Source organism: Caloenas nicobarica, chromosome 1, assembly GCF_036013445.1.
Source record: "Caloenas nicobarica isolate bCalNic1 chromosome 1, bCalNic1.hap1, whole genome shotgun sequence".
Taxonomy (NCBI): Eukaryota; Metazoa; Chordata; class Aves; order Columbiformes; family Columbidae; genus Caloenas; species Caloenas nicobarica.
Window position 1 is genome coordinate 68,619,395 of NC_088245.1, and position 22,260 is coordinate 68,641,654.

Sequence of the window (22,260 nt, forward strand, 5' to 3'; positions counted from 1 at the left end):
ATTGCATCTCTGGCATTGTTCTTGCACTGTTTTTCCAGCTCATAGTTGGATTTAACATATTTTGCAGGAAGCCAGTTTGGTCCTGTTGGAATAAGAACACACACATATCCCCTTCCCCAAGTGATTAACTCTACAGGCCCTTGCTATTGACTGTTGTGCAGGGGATCCTGATACAAAACCTTTGATCTCTGAGACAGTGAATCTGGAACATGGAAGTGTTTTTCCACTGCTGTGATAGACGAGGGACTCACAGCACGATTCAAAAAATCTGAAGTATATATTGCATTGTCTAATTGTTCCTGAGGCATCATATTTCTCCCTTTTTGTTTTAATAACGTTTATTTCCGTGTAGAATGCGTCTGTTCAATAATAGCCTATCCAGTGGGAGAATGTGGAATACCTGTGACAAGCAAAACACCCCATTGCTATAAAAAATATTGCGTGGATCTAGCAGTTTAGCCAGGACCATTGTCAGTTTTAATCTGTTGTGGCACACCCAGCATAGCAAAACAGCAGGTCCAGTGGCACTAGACATTCTCGCTTTTCTCACTAGTATAAGCAGATGCACGAAGTTCTATTAATTGGGTTGAACCTTCAATAATTTTAACAGAATGATGCAAATTGTTATCTTCACGCCAGACTACTACAGCTTTGTGAGACTTTCCTAAACTATCGACAAACACTGTGCAAGCATGTAGGATTGGACGAAACACAAGTATGTTCTGTAGCTTGACATCAAAGGCATGCAGATTCTACAGCAATTTACATTTAGGCATGCCAAAAGCTATGCCGTTAAGAAAATCAGCTAATGTAATTTAAAAGGACATAAGTTGCAAATAAAAAAAATCAAAATTAGATTTCACAAATGGTACATATATGACAAAAGGATCATGGTCCATTAAGACTTAAATTAATTCCCTGTATTTTTTGATCAGTAACAATCAGTATATCAGTCTGTTAGCATTCTCAACATACTGTCCTACAACAGCCACAGGTTGGTTTTGTGTTGTAATTATAAATAGACAAATATACAAGTCCAATCAAATGCAGTCAGCCTGTAAGGTTGTCATAAATTTGTTCATCAGAGTCTCTAACTCCATTTTGGCTTTCATATTTGTTGGATATTGTTTTTCCTTACCAGATTGAAGTCCTGTTTAAGTTCTATCAGTGTAGTGTTGGCTTTACTGATACTTCGGCTGTCGATACTAGTGGAAATACAGCATCCAGAATTTCCTTGGAGATTTTTTGCTTGCAGCAAGCAGATCTGCACCATCCAAACATCTTCTTGTGGGACATGCAACTGAACAGAATTCTCAGAAAACATTATTTGAGTTTACAATTTACTTAACAAATCTTGACCCAAGAGAGGTGTAGGGCTTTCTGGCAAATATGAGAATTCATCTGTTACAACTTTGTTCCACATTTGGCATTCCATTGGTTTCAAAAATGGCCTTTCTTTCTTTCTCACTATTTCAAAAACTATCACGGTGAATTTAATAAGAAGTCTCTTACAAATATTTACCACAGAAAAAGTCTATTAAAAAGGTTTTTGGTTTAATTTCCCAGCTTCATTAGAACTACGGATCTGCTGGAGATGCTTTTAAATTTCACCCCCAGACTGCTTCATTCAGTATTACACCACTGCTGCAGTGGAGAGGTGGGGGGGAACCCCCTTCCACCGCTTTAGAATCTTCTCGCTGCAGTTAAATACAGGCAAGGCCACGCATTGTGGGAGCTGCCCGACTTTGCTGAGTTTATCTTGCAGCTTGACACAGGCCTTAAATTTATGTTCAAGCTGTACAGGACAGACCTGGGATATCTTGCTTTATTTATTTATTTCTTAAAGTTCTGTAGAACAACATTAATTGCCATATAGCGCTAAAACCCAGAATTCCACATTCAAAATACATTTTTCTTTTATCAGAGTATTTCCCAAAAAAGTTACTCCAATATGTAAGGATGCATCCTAAGGGGGACCAAGGTTGTATTTTAGTAGCGGAACCGGTTCCCATTTTGTAATTATCTCCCCAAACAAAATTATTTTGGTACCAAATACATATATATATACAAGCTAAAATACTGAGCTCAGATATGAAAACCAAACACCAAGTTCAAATATGCAGATGGATCACGGTTACACTTATTCAAGACAATATCTCAATTTTTGCATTGCACCTTTGGACAACCTACTGCTCAGCCAGGCAGAGATGCAACTGGGTCTCCCTGACAAAGCAGGTCAGTGCGCGCTGGAGCCCAAGTGGCACCTGCCCCCCCGCTGCTCTAGCAAGCTGGACTGGGCAAGGCTTTTATTAGTGTCTCACCTGGTGTGCTACAACTGTTATCCCAGAAACAGGATTCTTTACTCGGTGTGCATACAAAAGAGCCAAGTTTAGTACACCGAGATGAGACACAGCCTATCACAGAGTTGCGCAAGTCTGGATGTTGGAATAAAGCTAGCATGGTAGAAAGAAAAGTAACAGCTGTTACACACAATATCTTAGCATCACATTCACGCAGTAAAAAACTGAATTACTCACTGTTTTCTGTATAATCACAAAATGTATATTTTGAGTCAACGGATTCTCATGATTCTGTGAACTTACTATACCATGTAACAGGAAAAGACTTATTAAACTGTAATATGCTTAAAAAGATGCCTACAAAGAAAACAGGTTAATAAGGAAAACATCTTGCAGACCCCAGTAAGCCCCCCATGACCCATGTGCCATCAGCCAATTCTTTCCCAGCCTGTTGAAGCCCATCTATGTTACAACTTAAACAATGATTGTCTATTACACAGAGAAAGAAGAGCATTGATCAGTTATTATCTATCATGCAAAAGCACAACCTTATCCATTTGGCAAAAGCAAGCGGTAACGATCTTATCCATTTGGCAGGAGCAAATGGTTCAGGATGCGACTTGCAGTTACACAGAGCTGGGTGCTTTCCTCCCTGCACCTGCATCTGGGAGTTATTCTTCTCCTCCTGCTGTTTCTACGTGCCTGGCTTACAATACACAATGACTATTTTTGAAACACTGGCTCGTTCACATTCAGATGACCAAAGTCCTGTAAAAACTCAGCAACACATCCCCTCAAGCAGCAGTTGGCACATATTAATGAAAGTAGAAAGCAACGATAGCAGACTAGCCTCCAGGATCAAGACTCTGTGATGAGATGTCAAGAGGAATATCAGACTGACAGGATTAGCAAGGTTGCTTGTTTCAGGTAACAGAAGTTAGTCATCCCATTTCTCAGTGAGAAGAAAAAAAAAAAAAAAAAGAAAGAAAAAAAAATTATTTATCTCCCTTACTCAGGGCAAAGCTCTGAACACTCTGAAGCCGTTCTCACTATCGCTTTCAAAATGTACCAGCATGGCATTCCCTGGACTCAGCAATGGTTTGGGAGTTGAGAATCCACAGAGATTAGCTGAGGGAATGAACAAGAAGCTGTATTTCTAAGGTGAGAAATGTCATCCTGTGAGCACTCGCAGCTTTAGCTAATCTAGGTTTCTAAAAAAACCCACAGCCCTAGAGTCTGGGTGACTTTCTGAACTGAAACGAGAACTTTTGCAGAAGAGGTACCTGCAGAGCGATGTTAATCAGTGACATGAGCCAGCAATGTGCGCTTGCAGCCCGGAAGGCCAATCATACCTTGGGCTGCATTAAAGGAGCACGGCCAGCAGGCTGAGGGAGGTGATTCTGCCCCTCTGCTCTGGTGAGACCCCGCCTGGAGTCCTGCATCCAGCTCTGGAGCCCTCAGTACAGGAAAGACATGGACCTATTGGAGAGGGGCCAGAGGAGACCACCAAAATGATCAGAGGGCTGGAACAGCTCTGCTGTGAGGACAGGCTGAGAAAACTGGGGTTGTTCAGCCTGGAGAAGAAAAGGGTCCAGGGAGACCTTATTGTGGCCTTTCAGTACTTAAAAGGGGCATATAAGAAAGATGGTGACAGACTTTTTAGCAGGGCCTGTTATGATGGGACAAGGGGTAATGGTTTTAAACTAAAGGAGGGGAGATTCAGGCTAGACATGAAGAAGGTTTTGTTTTTGTTTTTGTTTTTTTACAATGAGGGTGGTGAAACACTGGCCCACATTGCCCAGAGAGGTGGTAGATGCCCCATCCCTGGAGACATTCAAGGTTGGGCTGGACAGGGCTCTGAGCAACCTGATCTAGTTGAAGGTGTCCCTGCTCATGGCAGGGGTTGGACTAGATGAGCTTTGAAGGTCCCTTCCAGTCCAAACTATTTTATAATTAGTAAGCAATAGCAGCCAGAGTTAATCTACTACAGTTATGCTACAGGTATGCAAAAGTAATCTTAATTTTCTCATTGTGGAATTACAAGTAATCTTCAAAAGTGTGAATGGCATTCATTGCACAAAACCCCCACACTTGAGAATTGTGTTTGCCACTGTTGAGAGGTGCAAGCAAAGTCTTTCTTGAATGATTTACATGTACAGGTTAAGGACCTATAGAGCATCTGCTCGACTTTCCTTCCTATTGAGAGCATTCAGTTTGCATGGCCTCTGGAAGTCCCATAACTGCAGCTGGATAGGAAGCTTGTGCTTTATTCCAGAGGAACTTTCCTGTAAGAATCTGAGTTTCTGATGGCAAAGCTGTGCTGGAAAGCATCAAGTGAAACATTCTGGGATGCTGAAAGCTCTCCCCTGAAAGATTCCAGATCCAAATTTGTTAGCCTTCTTCCCCCACTTAAATACTCATTTCCAATGCAAACCAGATTCCTTTTCAAGGGAAATGTAGTGTTAATACTTATTCAGCATTTGGCAAACACATGCAACTAAATTACCACCACAAAACAGATGGTGAAAAAATAGAAGCAGTTTGGCAAAGATGACTTGTCAATAGTGAACCCAGGACAGTTCAAGCCTCTTTCCCAGCTTATTTGCTGTGAAGAAAAGAGCACCAGACATTCATCACTCTAGTCTGTCTATTGGTTGACATACAGGCCTGTAAGGAGGTAGCCAGAATTCAGTTCAAATATCTTCACTTCTGAGCACTGGTTTGCTGTTCACCTTAAGAATAGATACCAAGCTCTGCTGAAGTGAGTGTGGTGCCTGGGAGATCTTTATTTAAAAAAAAAAAAAAGTTGGGGTGTTACAACTTGCTTTCATTTTGTCCAAGTAGGAGGAACATCTGGAAATACAGATGTTCAAAAAAAAAGGAAAGTTAAGGACATTTATTTCACTAAAGATTTTTACTTTAGTAAAACTGAAGCAGATTTAAAATGATGAATTAAAAATATTTCCTTCTGAAGGCATGGGAAAGCAATGCCTCAGGTTAGCACTTTTTTGATAATGAAATTCCAACAGAATTACTTCAATTCATAAAGCATTCATACCCACTGCAGTGGTATTAGACACCTATCAACAACCGCTCTTTTGTTCTGCCTTACTTTGAACATTTATTTTATTTAGTAACACTTCGATCAAAGTTGCTCTTGCGCTCTCCTTTGATAGAGAGATGCAGAGTGGAGACCTGATCCAGCAGCACACACTTGTGTGCTCTGCAGCAGAACATGAGACCATGGCCCAATATCCAGCCCCTCAACACCAGCCAGCCCTCCATGAGGAAGCACAGCCTTGGACCAGAATGTGGCATCTCCTGTGCCAATGGCCCGTTTGGCCACATCATGATGGGCAAGGTAGATGGGCAAGCATCAAGACTACTGCAGAAGCCCTTTCAGTAGTACCAAGTACCACACTACCAGACAGAGAGGGTATTTTGGCGATAACACATGCCTGTTTCCACAGGGACTTTAATTTGAGACTGAAACAACTAGCACTCACCCAGCCAGTTTTCTTCTTCATCACTGTGAAGAGTAACTGCATCAAAAATGCAGTTGGACTAAGTTACACAAAGTCTTCAAACTTCAGCTGCAAAGAGGACAAGCAAGAAGGAATCATCAAGACTGAGACACCCTTCTTAACCACACACTGCAGAAAAGCTAGATTTCAGAGGAATTTGAACATGGCTTCCCTTGGTGAGTGTGTCACATTTTGCATCAAAACAGCCTGTTGGCAATCTTGGCCTGAGTGCTCCCTCACATGCAGGGCTACAGACAAATCTGTGGAGAATGAGGCTGGCCTAAGCTTTGCCTTAAGGGATTTCAACCATGATCTTTACTGCAACACTCAGTGCCTTGTACTTCTGAAGGGTCAGTGTCCCATGTGGAGTGCCCTTCCAAGAGCTTTTCCTGCCATCATGGAGAGCAGGTGATTTTTCCTTGGTTTGTTTTGTTTTTAATCCAAGCTGCAAGTTCTCACAGCAACAGAGCAGCAGCAACCCAACCAGTAGGTCTGCATACTCTCGAGCATCCTTCGGTTTAACACTGTTTTTCCACCCCTCGGCCAAGGCAGTGGGGGAGGAGAGATGTTGGTGCTTTGAACAGTGTAAGATGTTGATGTGATTCATCGTGGGCTGGGATGAGCTTGGTGGCATGTTTGGTGCACACAAGTAGCAACAGGCAATAAAAATAAAGAGACATGCCAGTACTATGTGCAGGAACTATTGTCACACGACTCTTGCACAATAAGGAACGAACACTTTGGTATGGGGCTAAGGAGTAGCTTGGGGTTTTGACACTGCCTTGAGGTAAAGACTGACTATATTTTCTGCAACATGATCTCTACCTTCCCTTTACCGCTAAATATCTGTGCTGGACTTCAAGATAAAGGTGTCTTGAGATGAGATTGGTGCCTACAGACTTCAAGCACTTACAACAGTCACAACCTCTCCCCATACATGAGTTCAGAGATGATGTCTAATTGACAAAATACGTCCTGCAAAGAATCAGTGACCTGGAAACCTTACCATTTACAGTCTTGTGTGTCACAGATGTTTCTGGCAGGATTTTATTGAATTGTTCCCCTGAACAGTTCTTAGTGCAGAGGTTTAAGTGCATTTTCTCCTTTTATTAGCTCTACAACATACTCTGCTGGAGCCTCAATGAGCCAGCGGCACTTTGTGTTCCTGGGATAAAAGACAGGGTAATTAGCAGTATCAATCTTCCCCTCTTCCACTAGCATTGCGACACTCCCACAGCCCAAACTTGCAATACACAGATGAGAAAGACGACAATTTAACAGATGGGATTATACAGTACTTTTAATAAACCCAAATCAAACGACTTGAGTTTTAAGGAACCCAGGCACACTAAGGATAGTTGTTATATTTTAAGGGAGTCAGGAAGGAAGGGAAAGGAGTTTCTACAGCATAGGTGAGGTCACCTGCTTCAGAGTCCTTATGGTTGGCCATGAAGGTGAGCTCAAAGCCACAGCTGGTGTTGCTCCCATCAGAAACAAAAGTAATGGTGACCTGGTCCAACTCTGCCAGCAGAGGGGCTGGGAACACATTCCTGCAGAATTTACCTCATGGAGACAAGGAGTGGGCTGAACATACATTTATTCAGACAAATCTCACAGTGGTTCATTAGGCTAGGTCCCATCAGGAAGGTCTCTTCTTACACTGAGTGGAAGACTGTTTGGCTTTCATCACCTATAAAATATTTAGAGACAGTAGAGAAAAACTGAGCAGATGAGACCATCCAAAACCCCATATATTCCTAGAGGATGAATTGCATGTACTTAAGATTAACATTATTGTCAACACGTCGCCAGTAATACTAAGAGAGGAGAGCCAGCCAGTATTTGCAGGAAATATTTATTCTAAATTGGTTCAGTATTAAGCATACCTTACAGAGGGACAACAGGCCACATTTCTTTTAACTCTCATCTGGACAGTTACCCAGTAACCTGCATGCTTGTTGGACCATATAACCAATTTCAAACCAAGGAAGACCAGGCCTCTGGAGATGTGTCTCCAATGCATACGACATTTGTTGGCTCTGCTGACACGTCAGAAGCTCATCTGGACACACACCAGCTAAGCAAGGCTAAGCACTCTGTCTCTTCTGATACCCAGGGTCCATAAAATAAGTAATATTGGAGACAAGGCAGAGAGGGCACAGGATTATGTATGACTGAAAGACATTTTTGAGACACCCACCACACTGCACTAGCTGCCAGCACAAACAGGAGCACATGCCTCAGTCCCACCTGCCCTGCCCCATTTGGGTGTTGTCTCTAGCTCTTCAGATTCATAGTGCAAAATATAAAAGGCTTTTCAGAAGCCAGCTAGATTTGTTGGGGTTTTTGTGACAATGAGTTACAAGAAGTTATACCCAGTAGCCCTCACTCCAGGGCACACAGACTTACTGATCAGCTTTCTTCTATTTGAATAGAGGGACACAGTCACATCCAACTGGGTACTCCACATATAATTTGGTGAAGCATATCAAGATGATTTTGTCCTCTGGCACTGTTGTATTCCAGGTGCACAGGCTAGAAGCAAGCAATAGCAAAGGCATGTATCTGCATGGCTGAGCTTAGCCCTTGTCTGCCCCACCATGGGCTGGGAGGCTCCAGTGACTGCTTTCCTGCAAGGACACACCAGGAGCTGACAACTGACATCACCAGCTCCACCTGGTATATTTTATTGTCTTCCACCTTGGCATAAGCCAACTGAGAAGAATTACCAAAACCAAGGACTGCTGTGAATTTGCTCAGCACTAGGTGGGGACTGATGCTACCTTAGAGCTGTGACAGCTTTGTGCTGTGTGACTAACACTGCCGGCCCAGTCCATCACATTCCCCTGCCTCTCTCAGGGGCTGAAAGCTTCTTTGTGCCAGGTGACACTGGTATGGCCAGACCAAAGGATAAAGGGTAGAACAGATCTCTAGCCAGCTACAGCCATTTTGTGAGCGTGGCTCATACATAATCTGTATAATGAATAGACTGTGTCTTCCTTCCCCCGCAGCGTTATCCTGCACAGCAAGTGTAGCTGGGGATTTTAATTGCAGGAAACACACAACCCCCATCATACAGACACTGCTGGGAGCAGCACAGGCTGGAGCCCTGGGAAACACTTGGGTGGGTGCCCCAAGGAAGACCCAGCAATTTGGCTACTACATCAGTTACCTGTTGTCAAAGTAGTCATCCTCCAAAGCCTGGGTGTACTGAATATGGCCACTTTCTCCAAAGAACAAGGACACCTTGGGAACTGCGCTCTGCTGGTGCAGGGAGAGGGCTTGGCACAGCAGCCTGGGAGAGAACGGAGCTGTACGGGATATCTCAGTACAAGCACTGTCAGTCAAGGCATGGGCAACAGCATTGCAGTTGTTTCAAACACAAAGTGCTTAACGTGGCTGAGAGAAGCCTTGGTTGAGAGCACATTATTTCTTTCCCAAAGTCCTACTTAAAAATCCCCCAACTTTTGGGACCTGTCCCACCAACATAGGGGCTTGCATTCATTCAGCCTGCTAAGACCTGACATGGCTACTCCCAGCTCAGTTTTAATGAAGCGCCACTCTTATGTTTGCCTCTCCTTCATCTTCTATGGGCATTTGGTCTGCACGAATCTCAATAGCTCTGCTTTGCAAAGGGTAACGCACCCACTTTGTAGCCATGTGGCTTCTGCTCCTTGCAGTTACTTTTCCCAATTAAGAGGCATCTTCTTAGCTGCAGACCGTTCCCCTTTGAAAGCATGATCATTAAGGATCCCTAGCAAAGCCATAATAGGTTGGGTATTAGTTAATACCAATGCTTCAGCTTTGGTGGCTATGACAGGAATAACACTATCTCTTTAATAACTTGTATTAGCCCTGTAATCATCCGTAGAGAAAAATACAAGTGGCCATCGGGGAGTCACTAGACCTGTGCCTACCTATAAAAGGCACTTCTGATAAGCCACTAAAACCACGGCACTTAATACAGTGCCCCTCTTCCCATTCACATTCAAAGTTGTATTTGATGAGGAGATAACCCCCGATCAATCCCACATGCTGTTTCAGGAGCACAACAGCCATTGCAAGCTGGCAAGCGCTCAAAGCAAGCTTTTATTAGAGCAGGGCTGCTATGTAGCACTCGAGGGACACCTCATCAAGCTGGAAGGGCTGCATTCAGCCAGAGAGGGGGCAGCTTGAGTAGCCTTTTGCTTCTCCTTCAGAGAATGCATGGGTCAGACCTGCTACTATAACAGGGTTTCTGAAGGAAGATTTATGCCTTTGAAGCTTTGGTTTTGCCATCCCAAATTAAAGATGATATACCTTGCTGCTGATGCAGCAGCTGGGAATTATACAGAACTGCTGTGGGTGGAGTGGAGGGAGGCAGCAATAGCAGGGCAATTTGGGTCCCTACAGCTCTGAACAGACAGGCGAGGAAAAAGCCTCCCAGTACTCACACCTACCTGGTGCCACAGGCTGGGCAATGAAGTCCATGAATGCAGCCACCCAGGAGAAGATGCCTGGAGAGCCCTGGGCCGTGGTGCTTCCCTTGAGGGTATCCCATCCTCTGGCACAACCAACCTCCCAGGACACCACACCAGTCGGAGTCCAGGTGCTCAGACATGCAAGGGGAGCTCTGGAGTCACCCTGTCCCCAGCCTGTCCAAGGGGAAAGGTGCCATTTGTTCCTGTACCAGCGGCATTGACCTTTGGCAGTGCTGCATGACAGACCAGCTTTAAACGCAGAAGCCAGCACAACCTTGCTTGCTTCTCCCCAGTCACAGGGCCCTGGCACTGTCCCTGCTCGTTCAGCTGTGCTTCTTTAATCTAAAATGCATCAATCTAAGCTTTGTTGTTTCACTCTCCTGATCTGCTTTGCAGTTTGGCACGCTGCCCTTCCCCATACACAAACCCCCCTTTTCCATGAAAAATGTAAAAATGAAAGCTATTTCACTAACAGGTGCAGAACTGCTTTGAAAATGTTCACACAAGGTATGACAAAGGGCAAGGAGCTTCCCAAGCTACTGTTTGGCTAAAAAATATTCCTGTAAGTACACCCCAAGGGGACTAGTGAGAGCCTGGTCAGCAGCTTTCCCTAGGGCAGGGCAAGAGTGGCCCCACTCACAGAATCACAGAACGGTTGGGGATGGAAGGGACCTCTGGAGATCATCTAGTCCAACCCACCCTCTAAAGCAGGTTCACCTAGAGTGTGCGGCACAGGAATGTGTCCAGGAAAGTTTTGAATGTCTCCAGAGAAGGACACTCCACAACATCTCTGGGCAGCCTGTTCCAGTGCTCTGGCACCCTCAAAGTAAAGAAGTTTCTCCGAATATTCAGAAGGAACTTCCTGCATTTCAGTTTGCGCCCATTGCCCCTTAACCTGTTGTTTGGCATCACTGAAAAGAGTCTAGTCCCATCCTCTTGACATCCGCCCTTAAGATGCTTACAAGAATTTATAAGATCCCTTCCAATCTTCTGTTCTCTAGGCTATACAGATCCAGCACTCTCAGCCTTTCCTTGTAAAAAAGATGCTCCAATCCCCTAATCATCTTTGTAACCCTCTGCTGGACTAACTCACATTGTTAGGACCAGCACAGGAGAGTCTGGCACTGACCAATCTCCTCTATTGCAGCCCATCGCCCAGTGGGGCTGAGCAAAGCTATATCAGAAGGCTCGAGTGTGTGTAAGGGGACACTGAGGGAGAGGTGGGAACTGCCTTCTTTCCAACCTCCTGGTAGCATTGCCCATGCCAGGCTTCCTTGCCTATTGCCTGAAGTCCCACCACTGAAAGTATCTCCTGGTTTCAGCGAAGGCAGTAGCACCTGCATGCAGAGATGGAAGTCCTGCTGTTAGCAGTGACCAGGACAGGTCTAGACAAAGGGGCAGTCATGCTCCAGTCTCCTGCCCACATCCATACTCCCACCCACAAAAGACTTCTCCTTGCCTTTGTTATCCTGAAGCTCCTTGTAAAGCCCTTGCTCAGTGAAGTGCTGACAGCACTGTCAGCACTGCTGCTTCCCTTTCTCCCCAGGAGAGAAGAAGGTTTGCAGATGGACATGACTAGCCTGCTGCCCAGTGGGAGCCAGGGCAGACAAGCTGTTACCTCACACGTGTCCCTCCCACCGTCAGGAAAACCAGCATGGGGCTCCACACCAGCAGCAGGTTGATGCCTCTCAGCAGCACGCTGAAGGTCTGGCTGTAGGTGAGGGGCAGCTCCAGCTCCTACAGACAGGAGCCAGTGCCCCAGTTGCTGTGGGGGCAGTCAGGCCACATCCAGCGTCTGCAAGACAGCTCAGCCCTCCAACCAAATAGTAGCCAGCAGCTCCAACTCCTGGGACCCACATCCACCCCTTCCCCAACATCCCAGCATGAGTGACCGGGAGGGTCCCACACCATTTGCCCACCTGGTTTTGAGGCAGTTTGGGATCACCAAGCACAGGCACCCAGCTAGTCAGGTAACGCATTGGTCTGCCCTCAGCCAGTGCAGAGAGAAGTGCCGCTAAACAAGGTCAGAGCAGGTCATGCCTCTGCTGGTTGGACAACGGACATCGCTTTCTTCTCCCAAGCATTCTCCTGCTACAGGGCTGGAGACTTTCAGGGGCCAGGACAAAGCCTTCAGCGAGCTGCTAGTGTGAGAGATCAGCCCTGGCTGGGAGACAGGCATGCTCTCTCCTGGGAGGGCTGCTGGGGAGTGGGGGACAGGCAAGTCTCCTCTGTCTCCTCTGCTGTGGATGAGCCCCAAACCACTGGGAATGTGAAAATAAAAAGCAACATTCACAGACATTCCCGTCTCCTTTAAAATCCATCAAACTCAAGCAAGTGCAATTCCTCCGAGGGAACAAATTTCTGATATCTAGAGGAGTATAAAAAAAAATATACATTTTTACATGCAAGGGAACTATTCTCACTTTTGTGAAATCTTATAAGGACAGCTCTGCTTCTGAGAGGCTCTGATATGCATGCATGAATATGCACAGCAGTTCTGCAAAGTGCAACCTTTCCTAATGTTCTCCAAGGTCCCACACTGCAGGAAAATGCTGACCTGCACATCCCTACAGGGGCCGGTCCTCTGACAGGCAGAGAAGACCTGATGAGCAAAGAGGTACCTGAATTTTCCATCTGGCAGAAGTCACCTTCTCTTGGCATTTCTATTTCTGAAAATAAAGTGTCTCCTTTCCACTCTTTATTCCTGCAACTGTGACCAGAAGACCCTACCATCTGGCTCACCCTCAGACACCTTGCCCCAGCCACACACAGTGTCCCAGCCTGGAAGTCTTCATCCTTCTGGATGAGGCAGGTGGACCGAATCTTGTCCCCTGCAGAGGAAAGGATGTATAAATGGGCACCTGAACCCCGTCCTTCCAGGAGCACATCTGATTTACAGGCACAAACAGCATCCTTCAAGTCACACTGTTCCATTTCTCCCCTTCCCAAAATACCACAGACATATGTAGGTATGTACAAAATGGGAATACACATTGAAGTTAGTCACATGTAATTGAATTTACACGAGGCAAATTCAGAGAGAGAGAGATCATGAAGGTTGTTAGCTTTGTTAACTTAAGCAGAAGGATACTTGGAAAGGGGACAAAACAAGAGGGAACAGCATGACAGGGACCACAAAAGGAAAGCAAGTTACCTTTTTACCGATTTCATACAGCATGGAAACTGGCCAGTGCTTGGGAAACTCTTCACGCCATTGTCCCCAAAGACCAGCACTGATCAGATCAGAGAAGTTATGCAGGACACAGAAAACTCAGCACAGTTCAATTCAGATTCTTACTGCTTGGGTTTTTCTTCATATTGGGAGAAAAATGGATGACAGTTCTCCTTGCCTGCCCTGATGGGGCATTGGCAGTTCTGAGCCTTCAGAAGGGCTGGTCAGGGACCCCTGTAGTTTCCTCAAGGGTTGTCCATATGGCTCGGATGCTGTCAAGCCTAGTTCATGCCCAGAGGTATGTCTGTTTAGCCACAGAGTACAGCACACAGGCAGCCCTCAAGCAGCTTTCCTCATGCTGCCTGGCAGGATGTTTGAGCCCCAAAATGAACATTTCTTGGGTCTTATTTCCTTTATTCCTGCCATCATGGGCAAACAGTAAGGCTATCAACATCTGAGCCAGTGATGTGAGACATGACAGTGACAGAAGGTTATTTTATGTTGGCTGATCTGCCATCTGATGGTCGCAGTCAGTCACAGCCAGCTGGCTGTAACCCATCGGAGCTCCGTATAACTCAGGGAATTGCCTTTGAAAAGCCTAAGCAGTTAGAGACTTGTGCCACTTCCCTACCTCCGACACCCTAAAATTGCTTCCAGAGGCTTTGCCTTTGCCCACAGAAGTGCTTGGAGTGAGCAGGTTTTAATCCAGCTCCTGAGTGGGCAGGACCCTTGCGGCCGCAGCTAGCTAATGGTCCAGGGTTGCAGCCAAGAGGAAGCCCACGGCTTTCCAGCAGCTAGCCAAGAGCTCACGTTAGCGCAGCGGGGCCAAAGGGAACCGTGCTGGTACTGTTTGTGTGAGGGGAACACAAAGCACACAGGAATCTGGTGCACAAAGTAAACATGGGCTTACCCAGAACACAGGCCCTGACCGAGGGATAAACTTCTGGGACAACTAATCAAAGCCTAGGATGAGAATTAACCCGATTGTGTTACTTCAATAAGAATTAAAGGCATAACTGAGGGAATATTTCTCTAGCATCGAGAGCATAGGAAGGGAAGGAAGAGGGATGTTTTTTTCCAAACCAGTGCATCAGATGAGGACTTTGCCTGTGTAAAGCACCTTCCCGCAGCAGCAGCAGCTCACCTCCAGCCCTTGGGTTCCCACTTACCGTACTGGGCTGGGTGCTGCAGGGCCACATCACAGACCATGTAGTGCAGCTAGTTGAACGTGGGCTGGGTAATGACACACAAGACAGGGATGTTCTGCTCCTGCCTGCCAGCCCACCGGAGGTGACACTCCTCCACTGTCACCACCAGGCTCTCCAGGAGTTTCCTGGTGGAAAAACCAGTGCCAGGGTGATGAGGGAAGAGGCTGCCACCACAAAGCAAACTCTGATACTGAGCCTGAAAACTCACAACGTGCTCCTGCCCTTGGAGCTGGGGCTGGCTTTTGGTAACAGGACTTTCAGCAGGGCTGATGCCACATTAGTAGCATCACAGAGGATTCCCTGACCTCCAGCTGGAAAAGCTGGACTTACTTTTAAATTGATAAATAGGTTTCTTGTTTCATCTGCTATCCGTCAAACCACTGTTCATACCTGAGCAGCAGCGAGCTGCCAGGAGGCCAGGGGATGTGCCAGCAGATTTCTTTGCTGCCAGCTCTGTGGAGGGAAAAGGACAGTTTATCTTTTTGCCTTGGGACTCACAGAACCTCTGTGCTGGTTTTGGCCTTGAAACATCAAGTTCAGCCCCTGTTAACTGCAGTCTAGGATTCTAAAAGGCACATAAACAGCCTTAAAAGCAATGGGAACTGATTGCCAAGTCATTTTGGCCCCATAAATCTTCCTTTCTAATTTTGTTATCAGCACGTTTAGGAGATGAGCAGAGTCCTACATCTGACAGCTTTATGATAATTGTAGGCAGCTACATGTATTTTAAATTAACACTAGATGAGTGTATGCCCATTATGGTTTTTCTGCATATTTTATAAGCAATATAATGCCACAGTTAAATTTAGAGCAATTTGGTCCAGCAGAGTCAAAACACCATTCAGTATTTCTTTTACCAATTGGGTAGATAGCTATGCTATGAGAATAGTTACCCAATAAATAGATTGGCAGTAGACCCCATCTTTAGCCAACCAGATATTTAGCAAAGGAGTTTAATCTCCTCTGGGGACTCAGCAATCGCGTTGGGTGCAGGGTGGGACAGTTTTGCACTCAATGGGAGGCATGAACAGGGTTCATCGATCTGCCCAGTACCAGGCACTGCAAGAGATGCCCATAGGAGCCACACGACTCATCTGCTTTGGCTGTCGGCATTTGCCCTTACCAACTCTCACAGCACAGGGTACAACACAGCAGCGACCTCATCTCAAGACCTTTGCAATTAGGCCTGACTAAAGGTCTGCCTGAGCTATTACCAAAACAGGACAAAACTCAGACCTGAAACAACTGCCTTTTCTCTCCAAACTATGTTCACTTGAGAGCCCAAGAAACCCTCGTGCTCAGACAAGAGCTTTGAAGCCTATTTATCACTGATTTCTAGTAGTTTCATAGGTTTCTTTTTAATTATTTTTTTTTTTTCAATCCCTGTCCTCAAGCCCTTCTAACCTCCATGGGATTGCATCCCTTCATGAAAATCTGACTGCTCTGAATTACCACCACATTATTCCACCCATGAAGACTTCAGAGGCGACAAGTCCGCACAGCCTGGTTTGAGGGGGCTGGTAGGCACACAATTTATTACAGCTGCCTGCCCTGAAGTGTGGCCTTGCACATTTTGATTCGAGATATGGGGGGGGTTCAATGCTTTTTAGTAAATTAACGTATATTCCCCCCCACACACACTCCCAGGAAAACCATTCCTCCCATTTTCTAATCAATTCCAGCCATAGGTAACAGACCCACTAATAGCACAGCTCAGCATTAAACCCAGGAGGCTGTTTATTAGAACTGCAAAGTTCCCATACTTCCCAGCAACATCTGACCCTGGGATCATCTGGGAATGCAAATGCTGTAGCAATGGGAACGTAGGAACAGCATTGGCAGCATAACACTGGAGAGCAACAGCATCAGCTAGTTTTGTACTGAACAATCAAGGAGGTGCCTTGTTATCAAGGTTATTCTTGCACATTGAAATTTTTGTACTATAGCGACTTCATCATTATTCAACATCAGTCCTCAAAAGCAATGCTCAAGTTGAGCAAGAAACAGATGTGAAGCTGACTGGTCTGCAATTACATTATAATGGATTATAAAAGGGCTGGCAAAGGGGCCACTTATATCATTGTCCCTGCCCATTAGGAGGTCTGTAGCGTGACCTGTAAAGCTGGTCTTGCATTAAAAGTGCAGAAGCCAATGTGACTGCCAGGAGTAATGGGACAGCTGCCAAGGCTGCTTTCACTAGGAAGCTGCAGTGCTTCTCCTTCTGCCTCAGAAATGCTTCTCTGGTCTGGACACTGAACAGGACATTTGAATTTGATTCACAATGTCCCTGTGCAGGGGACCCCTCTCTCCCCAGGCTTCAGGGAGAACCATGCAGAGACCCAGCAGGAGCAAGCAGCATGCTGGAGGGTGCACCAGTTGCTCGAGGACCTCTGGCAGATCTGATAGTGGCAGAGCACTCAGTCCCACGGGGAAGATTTCCCTCTCTGACTGAGGACCACATACCCGGGCTCAGGAGCTCCCCACATCCTAAGAACAACTTCTGCTTCAAGAGACATCAAGAGCAAGTGAGGAGGTCAGGCTGACCATGCACTAAGTGGTGGTAATAATCACATCTTCTCAGACCAAACTACCACCACAGAAATGGAAACAGCCCAGTCTGAGGGACACCTTCAAAGAAAGGCTCGGGTATGTTTTGAGATGAGGAGAGTCCTGTTGCCTCCCACAATGTGAAATAGAAAAGATCAGCCCAGCCTAGAAAACAACTTTTTCCTCCCAGTGTTTGTGTGGGATGCCCAGCTGCCTGGAGCCCAGAGGAGTAATTTCCAAGGCATTGATGACCCTTAGCAACCACCTTCACCTGCAGTGCAGCATGAGAGGATTGAGACTCTGGAGCATGCCAAAACAGAGGGGAATGGACAGCCTTCTCACCCCTCTTCCTGAGCTTCCAAGGCTTGATGCCAGTCAGAAGTCCAGAGGATCCATCCCCCAACCCCAGCACCCTACCCTCCTCCTGCACCACCCCCTCCTTTGCCTTCCTGCCCTTCTAAACTACTATCTGCATACATTTTCAAGCTGATGTGTGTTCAGGGACTGGGTTTTGGGGAGAGGGAGGTGGCAAATACTGTTTGGCACACGTGCAAACAAGTAGTACTTTTCTAAATAAAACCATGTCCTGCTCAGGTCTAATTTCTTCCCGCAGTCATTGCTTTGTGCTTTTCTTTATGTGAACACAAACCACCAGGCAAGGCAACTTTCCTCTGCAGCTTCTTGCTACATCATAAAACCCAGCAAATCATCAGCTGGTGCACACCACAAAAACTCTACAGCTGCATTAGCTCACAGTAGCCAGACATCTCATCTGCACTATTAGATCAGCTCATTCCCTCCTACTTTGGAAAGGGAATCAGCCTGGGAAGCTGGGCAAGAAAGACTTCTAGTCCAACTTCCACTCTTAATTGAGCAGCATTCAATGATTTCTTAGGGACATGGTTTAGTGCCAGTGCTAGGTTAATGATTGGACTCAATGACTTTTGAGGGTCTCTTTCAACCCAAATGATTCTACAATTCTATGGCTTGAGGAGGAAAGAGAGATGCTGCTGTCTTTCCTCCACCTTTCCATGAGGAAGACAGCACACTGCAACACAGACCTGCCAGGGCTGCCCTCCAGGCACCTACTCTCTCCCACCAAGGATTTGAGAGAAGAATCCCAGTGGCAGAGTATCCTCTGTGCTCTTCAGGTTGATGGGATGAACTCTACGCTTCAGATCTACACAGAAGACGAACAGGAGTGTTTCACAGTGAGACAATCCCCCACATGCTCAAATTCATCACCTCAGGCTCTTCTGGCATGGAGGGAATTAATGGGACGAACCCCAGGTGTCACAGCTTTCCTGGCTCCAGCCTGAGCTCCAACCTGAAGGCAATTATATGGAAATAAATGCAAATGCATAGAAATTGCATTTCTTGATAAGAAGCTCATGTATGCAAAGCTGAGGTCTCCTGTGAGGTACTTTCATGGTGTGTGTGCACAGTCATAAAAAAACAAATGTAGATTTCATCCAGTAGCCTAATTATTCTTAATGAAATGCAACTGGCACTTATAAAAATTAAGTAACAAGTACAACAGGTTTCAATGATGCCACCTCACTTTATTCAAAGTTTATTATTTCAAAGCTTCTGTACCTTAAGTTTCCTGGGGAATTTAACCTGAGAAAGTAAAGTCATCATGAAAGACCTTGTCTCTGAACTGAGCTGGCCCAGCACTCTTGGCTTTGGTCCGAAACAGACAGCAAGGAGACAGAGCTTTCTCACATTACTTTTGGCAACAATTGTGCCTTTAAAAAGTGGACAATAAGCACAGGGTCTTTTGACTTAGATTAGGGTCCAGACAGGAATGGCTGGCTTTGGTTAAATTTTAGATGCTTCATTGAATTGTGCAGTTTCAGACAAATTTGTAGCCATCACATTTATGTTCTCAGGGAAAACCCCCCTGAGCCCTCACCCAGCAGGGAGCGATGCACTCACTGACAGGCCTGCCGGACCACATGCTGGGGAGGGGGGAAAGGAAGGGGTCTGCTGCTCCCCTGGGGCAGCTCCAAAATGTGATCATCACAGCAAAGATCACACAGGAGGGACAATCTCAAATACTTGGGACACAAGGAAAAGGAACCGATTGCAACTGCTCATACCAGAGGTCTGCTTCTCCAGGCTGGGTGGTTTCAGGAGAGGGATAACATCAAGATTCTGGCTCCTTTGCTGGGAAGAGGACAGCAGCTCTTCCTCCACACCCTTCAGCTGGCCCATGTCTGCACCAGCTAAAATCACTTTGTTAATCACTCCTGCCCAGTGTGTTTCCATGTCAATAGGAGGGGTCCCCTGCCTCTCTCAAGCCAAGGCTGGGATAAGAGTTCAGTTCCCAGCCATGCAAATGTAAGCAATATAATGCTCATGATTCAGGAGGTCCTCACACTGTATTTGTCCAGGCGGGAGCCTGGAATAACTCAATGGAGTCACCAGAAGACTGAATCTGGATCCAAAACATTACCAACTATCACAACACCACCCCTCCAGACCTCTCCTTAACTTTGGGTCCTGTGTCCTCTGTGTAGGCTTGAAGGCAATGCTACTTGCTTAACCTGCCCATCAGATTGGCAGGCATTAGAAAGCCCACCAATCCCTGACACCATCTTACTCAAGTATCAGTGAACTGAGGAGCCCATGTCTTTCTCCTCTACCCAGATGGCCAACCACCCCAAGACCTCAGCAGCTACAGGTGGGACTCACCCCACAAGTTGTGGGGCTCCTTGCACAACTCCTGAAGCACTCCTGGCTGTAGAGAGGCTGAGCTTTTTGCTGTCCCATTCAGCCCAGCCTCTCTCTCCTTCCCTTTTTTAATAGCATTTCATCATACTCCCAGGACACTCTCTGGCCTCGAAATGTTTGACTGCTGCAGAAAGCTCAGTCATGAAATCAGGCACAATTTTCCAAGCCATTGACCTGGACCAAGCTCTCCTTAGCCCTTCCTGCTGACCAGCTTTTCCAAGAAGACACTGTGGTGATTATTGCTATAGCAGCAAGACTACTAGTGAAGTAGAAAATAAATAGACTTCATCAGGGAGGTAAATGATGGAGAAAACACCATTCCCTTAGGTGGGGAGAGGAATAGCATTAGCAACAGCAGGACCACACCATATTGAAGCAGGATGGGAGGGATGGCAGTTAGGTGGTTATCCCATCTCTAGCCCCAGGTGGGCAGATCTTTTTAGCACTAGTTCCATTACAATTCCCTTCTCTTATCTATAAGCATCCCTAGGAAATACATTTTTACATGGATGTGGTAGCAGGCCAGAATGGGAGTTATAAATATGTTTGCCACTGCAGGAGGATGCATAAGAAAGATTTTGAGAACATGCTACCATTCATTGCTCTCCTAGAAGCTTTTCTGAGCTGATTGCCCTAGGATCACCAGTCAGCAGCTCAATGGGACCAAGCCATTGCTCTTTCTTGCACAGCCAAGGGACCACACAGCAGCTGAGCAGCCTGCATGGGGAATTGCTCTCTTGCCATAGCAGCCAGGAGAGAGCTGTGGGCAAACAGCACCTAGATGGAGAGACTAAGAAAGGGTTTCAGTAGGGGCAGCCCAAAAATCACCCACCAGGAATAAGCACACCAAGCACCAGTACAATGTTTGAAAACTGACTGTTTATATTCACCTGTTTGGTACCCTAAAAAGAGCAGATAAAGCCAGTGCTCACTGCTGTAACCCCCACACTGGGACACATCACCCCACAGCCCTTACCCCACAATCCACACACAGGACTTACCACATAGAACAACAAGGGACACCAGCAGCACAAGGAGCCCTACTCCCGCCATGGTCCAGGGAAAGTACCCAGTGCTCAAGCCAAACCTGAGCCAGGCTACACACAAGAGAAACAAACCTCCCCCATCTGATCTAACGAGTCCCTTTAATAGATGAGGGGGCCAATCAGTTTTGGCAGGTGAGGCTGCAGGGCTGCAAATCAGGTGTGTTTGGAGGCTCTCCAGCCATATCTTGCTGGGGATCACCAGCTTCCTGGTCTCTCCTATTTATAGTTTTCTGCCTGCTATGCACAGGGACAGCAGCAGGAGCTAACATTTTCCCCTCACCATTGCCACCAGTCCTGAGCTGCCTCAACCTCTGTGGTCTGAAACAAATCTTCTTTTGAAACAAATCATAGAATCATTTTGGATGGAAGAGACCCTCAAGATCATCAAGTCCAACCATTAACCTAACACTGGCACTAAACTATGTCCCTCAGAACCTCATCTCAGTGTTTTTTTTTTTAAACACCTCCAGGAATGGTGACTCAACCACTGTTCCAGTGCTTCACAACCCTTTCCATGAAGAAATTTTCCCTAACATCCAATCTAAACCTCCCCTGGAACACTTTGAGGCCATTTCCTCTCATTCTATCACTTGCTACTTGGGAGACCAACACCCTCCACGCTACAACGTCCTTTCAGGTAGTTGCAGACAGTGATCAGGTCTCCCCTCAGCCTCCTTTTCTCCAGGCTGAACAGCCCCAGTTCCCTCAGCCGCTCCTCATCAGGCTTGTGCTCCAGACTCTTCACCAGCTTCATTGCTCTTCTCTGCACTCTCTCCAGCACCTCAATGTCTTTCTTGTAGTGAGGGGCCCACAACTGAACACAGGATTTGAGGTGAGGCCTCACCAGTGCTGAGTACAGGGGGATCATCTTATTGCAGCGGAAGGTTATCACAGGCAAGGGCGAGTCCAGCCAAGTTCCTTTCTCTGTGGTCTGTCCTCACCCAGGCCAGCCGGGAGGGACGTGTTTATAAGGAATGTGGTGTGTTTGCCTTTTCCTTCCCAGAGGACACCAAGAGAACTGGACACCTCTAGCAGCTCTCCATCTGTGAAGCAATTCATGGGGTTTACAGAGAGGCTTAAGTAGCTGCCATAAGGATGAGAATTAACCTTTTTTACAGTGAAAGCTGCTATATCCACACACGGCAAGAGCAACTAAAGCATGGAACTGCCTTTTCTTTAGGAGCAGGAGCTACAGACCCCTCCTGAGTCCTGCACTGCTTCCAGGAACATGGGGCCCTGGTGTCACCCACAGCAGAGCAGACATCTC

The 22,260-nt window shown here is 46.3% G+C and overlaps 1 protein-coding gene across 1 annotated transcript in view; it reads right to left on the reverse strand.

The window, feature by feature from the left end:
* OVCH1 (ovochymase 1) overlaps nucleotides 1-19,428 on the reverse strand; it is a 44,964-nt gene extending 25,536 nt beyond the window's left edge. Inside the window, 18 exon segments of the mRNA XM_065633955.1 lie at nucleotides 3,325-3,428; nucleotides 5,807-5,864; nucleotides 6,944-7,064; nucleotides 7,243-7,387; nucleotides 8,234-8,265; nucleotides 8,267-8,359; nucleotides 8,997-9,058; nucleotides 9,060-9,119; nucleotides 10,274-10,447; nucleotides 11,903-11,964; nucleotides 11,967-12,023; nucleotides 12,026-12,049; nucleotides 13,015-13,050; nucleotides 13,053-13,115; nucleotides 14,626-14,776; nucleotides 17,179-17,292; nucleotides 18,273-18,391; nucleotides 19,314-19,428. Coding sequence (XP_065490027.1) covers nucleotides 3,325-3,428; nucleotides 5,807-5,864; nucleotides 6,944-7,064; nucleotides 7,243-7,387; nucleotides 8,234-8,265; nucleotides 8,267-8,359; nucleotides 8,997-9,058; nucleotides 9,060-9,119; nucleotides 10,274-10,447; nucleotides 11,903-11,964; nucleotides 11,967-12,023; nucleotides 12,026-12,049; nucleotides 13,015-13,050; nucleotides 13,053-13,115; nucleotides 14,626-14,776; nucleotides 17,179-17,292; nucleotides 18,273-18,391; nucleotides 19,314-19,428 — 1,590 coding nt within the window.
* Between the last annotated feature and the right edge of the window lie 2,832 nt (nucleotides 19,429-22,260).